General features: G+C 42.7%; 1 protein-coding gene across 1 annotated transcript in view; it reads left to right on the forward strand.

Annotated features, from left to right (window-relative positions):
* Positions 1 to 16,523, forward strand: part of LOC132818191 (glycogen phosphorylase, liver form-like) — a 167,607-nt gene that overhangs the window by 74,836 nt on the left and 76,248 nt on the right. The window contains exons 11-12 of the mRNA XM_060828968.1: positions 251 to 414; positions 9,559 to 9,673. Of these exons, the coding sequence (XP_060684951.1) occupies positions 251 to 414; positions 9,559 to 9,673 (279 nt within the window). The remainder of the gene's footprint in view (positions 1 to 250; positions 415 to 9,558; positions 9,674 to 16,523) is intronic.

A 16,523-nucleotide genomic window follows, 5' to 3' on the forward strand; every position in this document is an offset into this window, starting at 1 on the left:
GGATGTGGTGGAGGCTGGTACAATTGCAACATTTAAGAAGCATTTGGATGGGTATATGAATAGGAAGGGTTTGGAGGGATATGGGTTGGGTGCTGGCAGGTGGGACTAGATTGGGTTGGGATATCTGGTCGGCATGGACAGGTTGGACCAAAGGGTCTGTTTCCATGCTGTACATCTCTATGATTCTATGACTCTAACTGGTCTATTTTTTAAAATTCTGCATTTTTCATACAACTGCTCTTTTCCATAGGCAATTCGAACTTTTTATCCTGAAGATAACCAACGTTTAAGAAGAATGTCACTGATAGAAGAGGATGGAGAAAAGAAGATAAATATGGCACACCTTTGTATTGTTGGTTCTCATACAGTGAATGGCGTAGCCAAGATTCATTCCAAGATCATCAAAGATCAAGTGTAAGGATATGTTTGAATGTGTTTAAATTATTCTTAGCCTATAATAATTCTGAATGATCTTCGCCAACTTTTATATAATTGTTCTTACTTGCAAGAGACTGAACCACCATTCGTACATCATAAAAGTTGACTGAACAATACATTCAAAAGTCATGATGACAGGATCTAATTTCTAGCAATTGCAGAGGAGTGGAGCAAATTGCCCTAAAATGATTTACTGCCCATTCTTGCTGACATTGTAGCCAAGATAGTCCTCCAGTTCAATAGGCAGCTGAAGATTCCACAATCTCCCTTCCCATGAGTAGTGTGCTTCTCATTGACATACACAGGAAAACACTCTCATTTTAATACAGTACTAGTTGCAAAGAATGACGTGGGCTGCGTTTATCATCAATATCAACTGACAGTCCAGCCAAAGAAAATCCCATCGGATAAATCCTATAGATAAACATAGAAGATGCAGAAATACCCTCAAAGGCCCCAGAAAAATGCTGCAACTGCTTGCGACCTGATCTGATCCTCCATAGAAACGTAGGACTTTTTCCATTCAGAAGAAGGTTATTGAGTCCATTGTACCTGTGTTGGCTGAAAACAGTTATTCAACTCCAATTCAGTTCTGATTCTAGCATTCTGTTTAAAGAGTTTTTTTTCTGGTCTGTGCTGCTGTTTTCTTAAAGGCATATTTCAGAATTCATATTTCACTGTTCAATAGCATTCTCTTTTATTGTTTCTGTTCGGACTTTTGGTGGATCCTTTTTACTGTGTAACCTATAGAATTTTCTTTGATGACTGAGACTAGATTAATTGGCTGATAACTGACCGGTTGGCTTTATCCTATTTTCTGTGAACAGGACATACCTGGGAAATTTTCTACATTGTGAGGAAGATGCCAAAATTGTACTTTGACTGGAACAACTTGACTAGTGTGTGACTAGGGTGTGGCTAGTTCTGGAGTACAAGCCTTCAGTACTGCTGCAGGAATGTTGTCAAGGCCCACAGCCTTTGTGTCCAATTGTTTCTTGATTTTATATAGTGTGTCCACTTGGCTAAAGGCTGACATCTGGAACTTTAGGAGACCTCAGCAGAAAGCCAAGAGGGCCAATCACCCGGCATTTCTGGCTGAAGATGGATGCAGATGCATTTGGGGAGGCAATGGCCTAGTGGTATTATTGCTGGACTGTTAATCCAGAGACTCAGATAATGTTCTGGGGACACAGGTTTGAATCCTGCCACAGTAGATTGAACTACGAGTCTAATAATGACCATAAAATCTATTAGAAATTGTCGTGAAAAACTCATCAGGTTCACTAATATCCTTACAGCAGAGTGAAAGAGAGTGAACCTTGGGATGAACAGCAGGAATGGCAGCAGGATAAATACCTGAGGAGCAGAACTTGGACTGAGGTCAGTCCAAGCAGCATCAGCAGCAGGAACTAAGTGAAGAAGACAGAACCTGGGGGTGAACAGCAGCAGCAGGGCAAATACCTGAAGATTAGGGTCAGTCAGAGTGAATGTGGAAATGTATCTAGGGGCAGAGCTTTGAAGGTGACATCACTATTCAAAATGTGACCTGGGCATGGCTGCTCAGGAATCAAGTTTGCAGACTGAGGGAGTAGTGTCTGGAGAGAAATTAGATTAGATTACCTACAGTGTGGAAACAGGCCCTTCGGCCCAACCAGGACTGTGGGATAAAGTACTAACCTTTTGTAATTGAAGTCTGCTAGGAATACAGGGCTGCAGTGAGAGACCTGAGTTTGGTGACTAGTGGATTAGGTTTTGCAGTCAGTTTCTGGACGACTGTCTGTAGTTGATATGGTAGATTTAGTTGATATGGTTCAGAATGGCAGGAGAACTCAACATACGGAGTTCTTGTCCTGTAGTATGTGGGAAATCAGGGACACTTCCAGTGTCCATAGTGTCTACATAAGCAGGAAGTGTGTTGAGTTGCAGCTTCTGATTTGTCAGATGGAGCACCAGCAGATGCAAATGGGCTCACTATGGAGCAGCCATGAGGCTGAGAATGTCTTGGATAGTACATTTAGAGAGCTGGTCACTCCACCAGAGAATAATTGGGTGCCAACAGGAAGGTGAATAAGTGTGAGCAGGCAGAAGTCCCCAGTGGCCATTCTCTTTCAAACAGGTATACTGTTTTGGATACTGTTGGACAAGATGCCTTCTCAGCAGCTAGACCAGTGGCATCACAGTGATTGGATTGAAACGTAGGCAAGCAGAGGTGACAGGGGACCCTGTCGTCAGGGGGACAGACAGGCGTTTCTGTGGCTGCAAGTGAGACTCCAGGATAATGGCTTGTCTCTTTGTTGTCAAAATCAAAGATATTTCTGAGCAGGCATAGGTTGTGGTCTATATTGGTACTAACATTGGCAGAAAGAAAGACGATGTCTTGTAAATAGAGTTCAAAGAGTTATGTAGGAAGTTGATAAGCAGGATTTCTAGGGTTATTATCTTGGGATTATTTCCTGTGCGACATGCCCTTACACAAGGTACATGTAGATAGTACAGTTAAATAAGTGGTGAAAGAGCTGGTATAGGAGGGCAGATTTCAATTATTGGGATGTTTTCCAGGGCAGGTGGGAACTGTACAAGAAGGACAAATTGCACCTAAAGTGGATAGGCATCAATATTCTGGCAGAGAGATTTGCTAGGGCCACTAAGGAGGGTTTAAACTAGTGTGACCAAGGGTGGGAACCAAGTGCAATAGGTCAGCAAGTAAAATGATCAGAGGAGTCTCAGACTAAGACCAGTAATAGCAAGAGGAAGAACAGACAGGGAGAGGTTACTGAACACGGTGAGATTGGGGTCTGAAGTGTATTTGTTTTAATGCCAGGAGTATGACAGGTAAGGCAGATAAACTTAAAGCTTGGATTAATACATATAACTATGAAGTTGTAGCTGCTAGAGAGACTTGGTCGAGAGTGGGACAAGACTAACATTCCATGATTTAGATGTTTCAGGTTTGATAGAGAGGGATATAAAAGAGGTAGAGGAATTGCAATACTGTTTAGGGAGAATATCACAGTTCTACTGAGGGAAGACACCTTGGAGAGCTCATCTAGTGAGGCCATGTGGTTAGAGTTCAGGACTAGGAAGGGTGCAGTCACTTTGAGATTGTATTACAGGCCTCCCAACAGCCAGCAGGTGATAGAGGAACGGATATGTGGACAGATTATGGAAAAATGGGCTTGGGTTGGGGAGAATTTGTTAGGTGTCTCCAGGATGGTTTATTGAAACAATATGTAAATAGTCCAGCTAGGGAAGGAGCCATACTTGAGCTGGTATTGTGAAATGAGCCCAGCCAGGTGATCAATGTTTCAATGGGGGAGCATTTTGGGAACAGTGACCATAATTTTTGAATTTTTAAGTTATTTATGGATAAGAATTAGATTAGTCCTCAGGTGAAAGTATTAAATTGAGGGAAGGCTAGCTACCACAACATTAGGAATGAGGGAATGCAGACTGGGGGCAGCTGTTTGAGGGTAAATCCACATTGGCACATGGGAATCTTTTAAAAGCCAATTGATTAGAGTTCCTTGGATAAGAAGAAACATTGAGAGTTGAGTCAAAAAGAAAAAAGAGGCATACACAAGGTTTAGGAAACTGAAGACAGAGAGAGTCCTCGAAGAATGCAATGTAGCAGGGAAAGAACTTAGTCAAGGACTTAGAAGTGCTAAAAGGGGCTATGAAATGTCTTCGGCAAACAGGTTATACTTTGTTATTTGAGTCATTTGGTTTGTCTCTAGGACCATTTTATTTTTGATTTTTTAAATTATCTCTCTGCCTCAGTTAATCAGATCATGGTTCATCCCTTCACTTGCTATTCAGCTGTTGACATTTTACTCACCATTTGACACTTTTGATCACCTGCAAAGACTTGTTATTCATTCTGTCAACACTCCACTCACACTATTTGTACTACTTTTGACACTCTTAATTACCTGGAATTAACTTGCAATGCTCTCTCTGCCTGTGCGCTTCCCTCTATTTCACCTGACAAAGGAGCAGCGCTCCGAAAGCTTGTGATTTCAGATAAACATGTTGGCATATAGCCTGGCATCATGTGACTTCTGACTTTGGCAAACAGGTTTAAGGAAAATTCCAAATATTTTATATGTATAAAAGGAGCAAAAGGATAGCTCAGGAAAGATAGGTCAACCCAAAGACTAAGGAGAGAATTTATCCGTATAACTGGAGGAAGTAGGTGAGGTTCTTAATGAATACTTTGCATTGGTGTTCACAAAGGATAAGGCCATGATGGATGGTGAGTCTCAGGAGGGGTATGTTGATATTCTAGGACATGTCAGTTTAAAAAGAAAGAAGGTGTTGATTGTTTTTAAAAGCATTAAACTAGACAAAGCCCCAAGACCTGATGAAATCTATTCTAAAATACTGAGAAGGCCGGGAAGAAAATTGCTGGGGCCTTGTACAAAATCTTTGTATTCTGTTTAGTCACAGGAGAGGTCCCAGAGGACTGGAGAATAGCCAATATTGTTCCTTGGTTTAGAAGCACAACAGGGATAACCCTGGATGTTACCACTGGTGAGCCTAATGTCAGTGATAGGGAAATTATTGGAGAAGATTCTTAAGGATAGGACTTACTGACGCTTGGAAAAATATTGATTTAATCGTGATAGGCTGGGTGGTTTTGTGCAGAAAAGGTCATGTCTTACAAACTTGATTGAGTTTTTTGCGGAGATAACAAAGATGATCGATTGCTACTTGCTGTATTTGTGCTTCTAACAAAGAATCTCCCATGCTGATACCAGAAAGAACATTTGTAGGCTTAACAATCTCCCCTCTCAGTTATTTCATATCCTCGGTGGTTGATGTCAGAATCACTGTGTCGGGACAAGATTCCTTCTTTTCAATGTGTATCATGACTTTGAATACAGAAAGGATGCTTCCCGTGACTTGGGTTTAGGTAAATTTCTAGATACTACTGACATCAGAATATAGCATAAGGGATGGCATTGAGTTAGATGAACAGCCCTGATCTAAAATAGTGAAGTAGGCTAAAGAAGCTGAATGATCTATGTCTGTTCCTGTATCCTGATCTAATCACCTCTGGAGAAAGCATCTAAGCTGATATCTATGAATGGGGAACAAATGTCACAGATACTGACTTGCAGAGATTTAGAACAAAGGAGCAAGAGGAAATGTAGTGCATCTGGATTTCACTGTGACTACCCATTGTCGTCCTCTTTATCATTATTAGATTAGATTACATTAGATTAGATTACAGTGTGGAAACAGGCCCTTCGGCCCAACAAGTCCACACCGACCCGCCAAAGCGTAACCCACCCATACCCCTATATTTACCCCTTACCTAACACTGCGGGCAATTTAGCATGGCCAATTCACCTGAACCTGCACATCTTTGTGATGTGGGAGGAAACCGGAGCACCCGGAGGAAACCCACGCAGACACGGGGAGAACGTGCAAACTCCACACAGTCAGTTGTCTGAGGCGGGAATTGAACCCGGGTCTCTGGCGCTGTGAGGCAGCAGTGCTAACCACTGTGCCACCGTGCCGCCTACTGTGCCACTGTGCCGCCCACAAAATCAGAAGTGATGAGAGAAATAACTTCCTTGTTTCTCTTCATGATTACCAATGTAAGTAGCATTGTCATCTGTCTCCCCATATTTCCTTCCCATTCTTACAGTAGACCTGGGATTGAAATGGGGTTTGAAATGAAGCTAAGAAATAGTGAAAAATACTCTGTAAAATTAAGGAATCAGCAAAAAAAGCTGATGGTTATACCTGTGTAGTGTTTTGGAAAGATGCCAACCTCATTTTCTATAGCATTGAATAGAACATAGTAAAGGATGCCAATTTAGAGCCACCTTTAACCCAAATACAATGTGCATTAGTTTAGATTACTTACAGTGTGAAAACAGGCCCTTCAGCCCAACAAGTCCACACCGACCCGCCGAAGTGCAACCCACCCATACCCCTACATTTACCCCTTACCTAACACTACAGGCAATTTAGCATGGCCAATTCACCTGACCCATCTTTGGACTGTGGGAGGAAACCGGAGCACCCGGAGGAAACCCACGCAGACACGGGGAGAACGTGCAAACTCCACACAGTCAGTCGTCTGAGGCGGGAATTGAACCCGGGTCTCTGGCGCTGTGAGGCAGCAGTGCTAACCACTGTGCCACCATGCCGCCTACTGTGCCACTGTGCCGCCCACAAAATCAGAAGTGATGAGAGAAATAACTTCCTTGTTTCTCTTCATGATTACCAATGTAAGTAGCATTGTCATCTGTCTCCCCATATTTCCTTCCCATTCTTATAGTAGACCTGGGATTGAAATGGGGTTTGAAATGGAGCTAAGAAATAGTGAAAAATACTCTGTAAAATTAAGGAATCAGCAAAAAAAGCTGATGGTTATACCTGTGTAGTGTTTTGGAAAGATGCCAACCTCATTTTCTATAGCATTGAATAGAACATAGTAAAGGATGCCAATTTAGAGCCACCTTTAACCCAAATACAATGTGCATTAGTTTAGATTACTTACAGTGTGAAAACAGGCCCTTCAGCCCAACAAGTCCACACCGACCCGCCGAAGTGCAACCCACCCATACCCCTACATTTACCCCTTACCTAACACTACAGGCAATTTAGCATGGCCAATTCACCTGACCCATCTTTGGACTGTGGGAGGAAACTGGAGCACCCGGAGGAAACCCACGCAGACACGGGGAGAACATGCAAATTCCACACAGTTAGTCGCCTGAGGCGGGAATTGAATCCAGGTCTCTGGCGCTGTGAGGCAGCAGTGCTAACCACTGTGCCACCGTGCCGCCCATGGAATTGTTAATAATGTTTAAGAGGGAGGAAAGTGTAGATGAGGAGGGACAGTAACAAGTAGATTGTGTTGCCAGCCTTGGAGTAGGAAGATGCCATTGAACTGTTTGAGGCATGTTACTTAATCTTTGGGGTAAGGAACTAATTCTCAGTGCCATTTCTATTCAGGTAGCACATAATATCTCTGGGCAGCTGACAGATACCCATACTCAGTTATTCCTGCTTTCTCCCAACTTCAAATGAAGGGCTTTGAGTTCTACATCAGAACAGTTCTAAGTCTCTCAGATTCCTGTGCTGTTTCCTGCCTTTGCTCTCCAGATAGAGCTAATATAGACATGATTCTTGGAAAGTTTGTGAAAATTGCTGAGTAGTATAGCAAATTATCTGAGAGTGAAATATGAGAGCAAAGCATCATTTCTTTCTTACCTAGTGGTTCCTAGCTGTTACTGGTGTGCACTACTATGGCTGAAATGTAATTTCTATACTTCTAAGTTAGTCATATAAATTAATGCTTCAGTATTGTAGAAGTAAGCTGGTGCAGGGAATTCACATTGAATTTCCTCTTCAGAAAAAAAATGCAGACACAAATCATTGTTCAATGCCAAAAGAGTGATGTAACTCACCAGGTGGAAATCCATTCTCAAAGTCTTCCTATCCATATGTCTATTCTTTCATGAAAATATTAAATTGACTTTTCATCACTTATTTAAAACATTTCTCTCTTCCTGCAATTATGACTTCCTCCTCATCTCTTAAAAAGGATTATTTTGTTGTCATTATCATCTTTTGATGCCTTACCTAAGCAAGTATGTGATTTTCACCTACAAGGCTTTGACATAACCAGACATCTTAATAGAATGGATGGAGTGGCAAGAGGAGAAATGATATTTTAGTTGAATCTGACTCCAACTCCAGATACAAAGATTTCCAACAGGGGATATTGATGAAAATGATTTTCCACCACAATTGTAGAATTAGTGAAATTGAATTGTAGCGTCACCCAGTTATTATATATAGTTAATACATTCGTATCACTTGTTAAGCACTAATAAGCTGAAAATGTGTTGCTGGAAAAGCGCAGCAGGTCAGGCAGCATCCAAAGAGCAGGAGAATCGACGTTTCGGGCATGAGCCCTTCTTCAAGAAATAATAACACAATAGAGGAAGTTGGCATATGAAAATATGAATTACTTAATTAAAAATATGCAAGAATGGAATACAATATCTTGGGTGGAATCCTGTCGCAGTTGGCAGGTCCACTGCATTGAAGGTTAATCAGCCATTGGCAGGACAGCATTGGACCTTCCTCCCATGAATGAAGACCCCAGGGGTGGAAGATCCATGGGGGTTGGTATTTCTATTGTACAACAACCTTATCAAGAAGGCAGTGGCTGCTGGTGGAACAACACCAATCTAAGGCCTAGAATCCATGCCAGAGATCATGGGGGAGTTATAGGGATTTGCAGGGTGGTGCTGTTTATAAAGGAGCTGTCAGTAAGACAGGCAATTGGCCCTCAGTAGCAAATCCCCTCACAAATACCAAGTTCCTCCATCAGGTGCTAAGTGCCTTTGCTGATAAAGTAATAGTTTTGAACAGCATACAGTATTGGTAATGCAAATTGGAGGAAGAGGTACCCTATGAGTTGTAATTTGCTGGCCAATTTTCTCAACCAGTCACCCAGCAAAAATTGCATCTGGACCTGAGAGGTTCATAACATTCCTGTATTTGCAGATTTATTGCCCATTAATTCATCATAAAAAGGTAAGTCTGGTATTAACAATATCAGTAGCTTTTTAACAACACATTAGTTGTTAATGACTGCTCATGAACCTCGCTTGCATAGAAAATGTGGGATCCCATTTTTTTCAGGTCTGAATTATTGCAAAATGTATTTATTTTGCTTTCCTCTCCTTTTGTCATTGTCTCTTGAATCTAATTTTCCTTTGTCTTTCTATTTTACTTTCTATATCAATTGATGTTCTATTTATTTACAATTCTTTAATTGGGCAAGGAATACACTTACAGCAACTACAGCAAAAATGTTTCAAAAACTAAACATACATGAATATGTCTACCGGGCCATTCTGCAAGGTGCCCCACTCCAACAATATCTTGGTCATCGTATTTTTCTAAGTAATGCTTTGGGATAAGATCAATGTTGTACTTACTCTGAGAGATTACCTTAATTGATACTTAGTCCATTATTTGTCTGTATTAGTGACTTTTTCTTAGAATTACATTTGAAAATAATTGAAAATCAAATTGCTTTGTTATTGGTATTGTTTTAGATGTTCTGTTCTTTTCTCCATGAATCAGATTTAAGGACTTCAGTGATATCGAGCCAGCAAAATTTCAGAATAAAACGAATGGAATCACACCAAGACGTTGGCTTTTGCTTTGCAATCCAGGACTGGCTGCTCTTATAGCTGAGGTATGCAGTGTATCATCCAACTACAATAGAAGCTTAACTTATTTTTAACTTCAGTTTCAATCTCAAGAAATGCTAGTGAATTAGCTACTCATTATGCACTCTGTCCAATTTTCTGTTTCACTAAACTTAATTGAAATTAAGATGGTGAATATAATTGCCAGGTGATTGGCATTTTTTCTCTACTTGGTAATTACTCATTAGCTGCAAAACCATTAACTATATCTGTCACTTTGGTAAAGCAGTTAACTCAGGGTCAGATAATGTTGAGAATATTTGTTGTGAAGAAGATGTGCTATATCAAATATTAAATTGGAAGTTTCATATGGTGGATTTTTAGGAGACAAAAGGCTGAATCTTAACATTTGGGTAGCTAAGTGACAGTTGCTTCAAGCTTTTTGGACCATTTTTGCTGTGAGGCTTGCAACATTTCTCACTGTACCCTACCAAATTTGTCTCATTAACTGCCTACCCCACCCCCATGGTTCCCCTATGGTCCCACTCTAGCACCCAATGCACTCATTTGGGTGTGCACTGTTCCTGCAACTGCATCTCTCAGTGAATATCTGCCGTGAAGCTAGTGGTGCCAGTTCCATCTTTAAAACACTGCTGTGCAGCTGGACAAGCATTGGCAGTCCAGCTTTGCCTTCACTACTAATGTAATGGCACAGCGGCCACAAAACAACACTGCTCATGGCATATAATTCACAGTCTCTGAACCCCAATTAAAATAAAATATGCTGGCTTTCAGGATGATGAGAATGAAACAAGATGTCATTTCAGTTTTACTGCTTCTACTTCATAGTCTTTATACGTCTGTTGCTCTTCCAAGTGCTACTAAAATGATTCATTTGTGTACTCTCAAGTTTGGCTCTGTTATCTTGCCAAACAAGTTATTGCTTAGATATTTCCATGTTTAGCACAGAAGAATACAATGGTCTCAACTCTGCACGGACTCAACATGGACATCTATTTTAAACCCACAGCCACCTGGACAACAGCTCCTTCCAACCCTCCTCCTGCAAAAAAGCAATCCCTGACTCCCAATTCCTCCTCCTCCACCTTATCTGCTCCCAGGACATCCCAGAGGGTCTCCTATTTCAAGAGCCGCATTTTGCCCTCCCATGTGATCAACAATGTCCTCCCGCACCTCCACCCTTGAACCCCAATCCTCCATATACGACAAGGATAGAACCCCTGATTCTTACCTTCCATCCCACTAATCTCTGGATACAATGCATTATCTGGATATAGATTTGCTTGCTGAACTGAAAGGTTTATTTTCAGATGTTTTGTCACCATACTAGGAAACATCTTCAGTGAACCTCCAGATGTAGCACTTGTGGTGTAGCCTGCTTTCTATTGATATGTTTGGATTTCCTTGGGTTGGTAATGTCATTCTCTGTGGCGATGTCATTTCCTGTCTTTTCTTCAGGAGGTGGTAAATGCAATCCAAGTCAATGTGTTTGCATTGCATTATCCTCTGCCATTTCCATCACCTACAATCAGACTTCACCACTAGAGATATATTTCCCTCCTCACCCTTTCTGCATTTCACAAAGACCATTCCCTCTGTGATTCCCTCATTAGATCCACATCCCCCACCAACCCATCATCCACACCCAGCACCTTCCCTTGCTGCTGCAAAAGGTATAAACCCTGCACCTACACCTATCACCTCCGTCCAAGGGCCCAAAGGATCTTTTCACATCCAGCAGAGATTTTCTTGCACATCCAAACAACTCATCCACTGTATCTGTTGCTCTTGATGTGGTCTTCTCTACATCAGGGAGGCAGGATGTCAACTTGCAGAACATTTCAGGGAACATCTCTGTGACACATAAACCAAAGAACCCCACTTCAACTCTCCCTCCCACTCCATCAAGCACATGAAAATACTGGGCTGCCAACTCTGCCAATTGCAAGCCACCCAATGACTGAAGGAAGAACGTCTCATCTTCCCCTTGGGACCCTTCAACCACACTGCATCAACATCGACATCACTAGTTTCCAAATCTCCCCTCCTCCCACCTCATCCCAGATCCAACCCTTCAACTCAGCACCACCCTCTTGACCTTTCCTACCTGTCTGTCTTCCTTCCCCCTACCTGCTATACACACCCCAATGACCTATCACAATCACCTCCTCACCTAAATCTACCTATCACCTTCCGAGCTACCTTACCCCACCCCCACCCTCCTTTTTATCTTTTAGCTCCCCTTCCATACCCCACACCCCCCACGTTCCTGATGAAGGGCTTATGCCCAAAACCTCAACTCTCTTGCTCCTCAGATGCTGCCTGAACTGCTGTGCTTTTCCAGCAGCACACGTTTTGACCCTCAACTCTGCATCTAGTCATTAAACTTGTTTGAATTATTTTGGATGTAGTAACTCCATTGGAGAATTCAAATATTTAATTTGACTCTGTTCCAGATTGAAGTCCATAAAGCTAGGGAAGAGTTTACCTATGCTAACTCAACTTTTATCTAGAGTTTACTTTCTTGTAATCTTGAAGCATGAAATTGAGTAAAATGGTTCAATGTGGGATGTGCACTCACAGCTTTTCTATTATTGAATTAAATTGCTGGTGGGTACCCTGAGTTTACAAGATGATGCCGAAAGAATGCTATCAATGACATATCAGCTAATGGGCTGATGCAACACCAGGATACTAAATCAGATCAATATTTTCATTAGTTGTAAAACAAGATGAGCCCTATTTTGGGCTTTTCACAGAGCCTCTGAACAAAATGTCAACCTCAAAACACTGTTTTGATTTATTGAAGCAATTTGGAGGTATTTGCTGTATTTATAAAGGAAATAGGGACAGTGAATTATAATTATTGAACTGCCAATTGGTCTGCAATGTGGCAAGGAGGCAGCAGAGGGAAGAACTTTCTGTGAAGGGAAGAGAAGATGGCTTTCCATTTAAGGCCCTGAACACAAACCGCCTTCCTGAATGCCATCCCTAATTAGCTATGAGCCACAAAGGAGGAGGAAACCAAACCTCATCAAAGAGTCGTTACTGCATTGTATCATCTCCTTTATGCTGATCTTAAGACTTAAAGTAGTGTGAGGTTAGCCCTCTCAGTGGCCATGACAGTCAACATCTCCCTATATGTACATCACAGTAGATTCTCAGCAGAGGCAGGTAACAATAGTGATCTCTCATTGTTCTTCACTCATACATGCATCAGAAAGGTCACAAAGATGCTGTACAGAAGTAGAGGAAACTTCATCATCCTGAGGGGGGAGCAGCAGGATCAATAATAACATTGATTCTTCAACAAAGCAGGCATTCTAATGGTGCAGGGCACCACTCAATGCAAGTGGCTCTACAACCATTCCTCCCCCACCTCCCACCATGTCAATTAGGAATGATACATAAACCACAAGGAGTATTTCCCATTGAACATGCAGTTGACCATAATAACTTAGATGCAAAGTATTTATTCAATTCCTCAACCATTTCCTGGTTCCCATTATAATTTCCCCAGCCTGAGGCCCTTTAAAATATATGTTCACTTTGGCTTCTCTCCTTTTTATATATTTAAAGAAGCTCTTGCAATTCATCCTGATATTCCTTGTAACTTTACCCTCAAAATTTAATTTCTCCCTTTTTTTGACTGTCTTTAGTTGGTTTTTAAATGTTTTCAATTCTCTATCTATCTGTGCTGCATTTTATGTTTTTTCTGTCAATCTGATGCTATCCTTTACTTCCCTGGTTAACCATAGTTAGCTTACCTGCTGCCTAGAATCTTTCTTCCATACTGGAATATGTCTTTGCTGTGAGTCACAAGCAAATTTAAGAAATTCTTAAATTTCTGCTATTGTTCCTCAACCAACTTTACAATTAAATTCCTTTGCCAGTCCATTCTAACCAGCTCTGATATCATTTCTTTGTAATTATCTTTATTTAAACTCAGTACTGTTGTTTCTGACTCAAGTTCCTCCTCCTCAAACTGAATGCTAAGTTCTACCATGCCATATCCTCTTGCTTTGCATGCTGGCATTTCAGAGGGAATCTTTCCTTCTGACCATTTATTAAGGCTGTTTTATTACAAATTAACATATAAAGACAGTATGGATCCCCGGTTGGATCCATAACATATTGTTCTTGGAAATGCTCCCTATATATAAATAACTACCCTGTAATGCTGCCATATCCTCTTGCTTTGCATGCTGGCATTTCTTCTCTCCCAAATCCTTTCCCCCACTAATTAGTTTAAAGCTCTGTATCCAGCCTTAGTTATTGAATTTGCCAGGACACTGGTCCTGGCACAGTTCAAGTCAAGGCCTTTCCAATCTTTCAGCCATGTATTTAACTCCTTGACTTGACTCACCTTACATCATTTTGCCTTTGGCTCATATATTCATGCAGAGATTATTACCATGGAGATTCTGTTTTGAAATTTATCTCCTAACTGTTCAAAGTCTTTCAGCAGAATTTCCTTTCTAATCCTACAAATGTCATTGGTACCAGCATGGATGATAACTATTTGATCATCCTCACCCTTTCAAGTTCTTCTCCAGCCCTGAGGAAATGTCACTTAATTCTGGGCATGCAACATAGTCTTGGCACTCTGTTTATGGTTGGACAGAACAGTATCTACCCCCTAATTATACTGTCCTGTACATTCCTCTTGGTATATAACCATACCAAGACAGTAATCTTGGTGAATGCCTGCTAGCTTGACAGCATCGGGGATGCATTTATCTGAAGCCTTTCTCCAATTCTTAATGCTGGCATACCACAATGCATTTGAGGATTGCTGGTCAGTGACAAGGCTGCCACACTAGCTGATGAGCTGAAAAATGTGTTGCTGGAAAAGTGCAGCAGGTCAGGCAGCACCCAAGGAGCAGGAAAATCGACATTTCGGGTATTAGCCCTTCTTCAGGAATTAGGAGGCTAAGATAAAAGGCAGGGAGGAGGGACTTGGGGGAGGAGCGTTGGGAATGCAATTGGTGGAAGGAAGTTAAGTTGAGAGTGATAGGTGGGGGGGGGGAGAAGTTGGGAAGAAGATTGCAGGTCAAGGGGCAGGGTGGAAGGAGGTGTAATCTAGGTAGCTGTGGGATTCAGACGGTTTATAGTAAATGTCCGTGTTGAGTCAGTCGCCCGAGATAGAAATGGAGAGGTCTAGGAAGGGGAGGGAGGAGTCTGAGACGGTCCAGGTAAATTTGAGGTCAGGGTGGAAGGTGTTAGTAAAGTGGATGAATTGTTCAACCTCCTCGTGGGAGCACAAGGTAGCACTACCACGAAGAGGTTGAACAGTTCATCCACTTTACTAACACCTTCCACCCCGATCTCAAATTTACCTGGACCATCTCAGACTCCTCCCTCCTCTTCATGGACCTCTCCATTTCTATCTCGGGCGACCGACTCAACACAGACATTTACTATAAACCGACTGACTCCCACAGCTGCCTAGATTACACCTTCTCCCACCCTGCCCCCTGTAAAAATGCCATCCCATACTCCCAATTCCTTCACCTCCGCCGCATCTACTCCCAGGAGGACCAATTCCAATACCGAACAACCCAGATGGCCTCCTTCTTCAAAGACCGCAATTTCCCCTAAAACGTGGTTGACGATGCTGTCCACCGCATCTCCTCCACTTCCCGCTCCTCCGCCATTGAACCCCGCCCCTCCAATCGCCACCAGGACAGAAACCACTGGTCCTCACCTACCACTCCACCAACCTCCAGATACATCATATCATCCTTCGTCATTTCCGCCTCTCCAAAGAGACCCCACCACCAGGGATATATTTCCCTCCCCTCCCCTATCAGTGTTCCGGAAAGACCACTCCCTCCGTGACTCCCTCAGGTCCACACATCCCACCAACCCAACCTCCACTCCCGGCACCTTCCCGTGCAACCGCAAGAAATGCAAAACGTGCGCCCACACCTCCCCCCTCACTTCCTTCCAAGGCCCCAAGAGATCCTTCCATATCCGTCACAAAATCACCTGCACCTCCACACACATCATTTACTGCATCTGCTGCACCCGATGTGGCCTCCTCTACATTGGGGAGTCAGGCCGCCTACTTGTGGAATGTTTCAGAGAACATCTCTGGGACACCCGCACCAACCAACCCAACCGCCCCGTGGCTGAACACTTTAACTCCCCCTCCCACTCCGCCAGGACATGAGGTCCTTGGCCTCCTCCATCGCCAGACCCTGACCACACAATGCCTGGAGGAAGAACGCCTCATCCTCCACCTAGGAACCCTCCAACCACAAGGGATGAATGCAGATTTCTCCAGCTTCCTCATTTCCCCTCCCCCCCACCTTATCTCACCCCCAACCCTCGGACTTAGCACCGCCTTCATGAACTGCAATCTTCTTCCCGACCTCTCCGCCCCCACCCCCACTCCGGCCTATCACCCTCACCTTAACCTCCTTCCACCTATCGCATTCCCAATGCCCCTCCCCCAAGTCCCTCCTCCCTACCTTTTATCTTAGCCTGCTTGGCACACCCTCCTCATTCCTGAAGAAGGGCTTATGCCTGAAACTTCGATTCTCCTTCCCCTTGGATGCTGCCTGACCTGCTGCGCTTTTCCAGCAACACATTTTTATCTCTGATCTCCAGCATCTGTAGTCCTCACTTTCTCCTAGTTGATTTTTACACTACCTGATGACCCCTTCCCCTGCTATAAAGGTTAATAGAAAAAAGCCATCACTCAAAAACTTTATTCAGTGACACATCAGCAATAAATTAAAAATTAATCACCCATGTCCATCTCCTTAATTCATGACTTGTGGGCATTGTCTAGTGCATAATCTACTGCTCCTATGCAGTGCTACAGCAGTGACTGCAGCATAGCTGGTGTAATGCTGCTTCATGGTGGGG

The sequence above is a fragment of the Hemiscyllium ocellatum genome, chromosome 8, assembly GCF_020745735.1.
Source record: "Hemiscyllium ocellatum isolate sHemOce1 chromosome 8, sHemOce1.pat.X.cur, whole genome shotgun sequence".
Lineage (NCBI taxonomy): Eukaryota > Metazoa > Chordata > Chondrichthyes > Orectolobiformes > Hemiscylliidae > Hemiscyllium > Hemiscyllium ocellatum.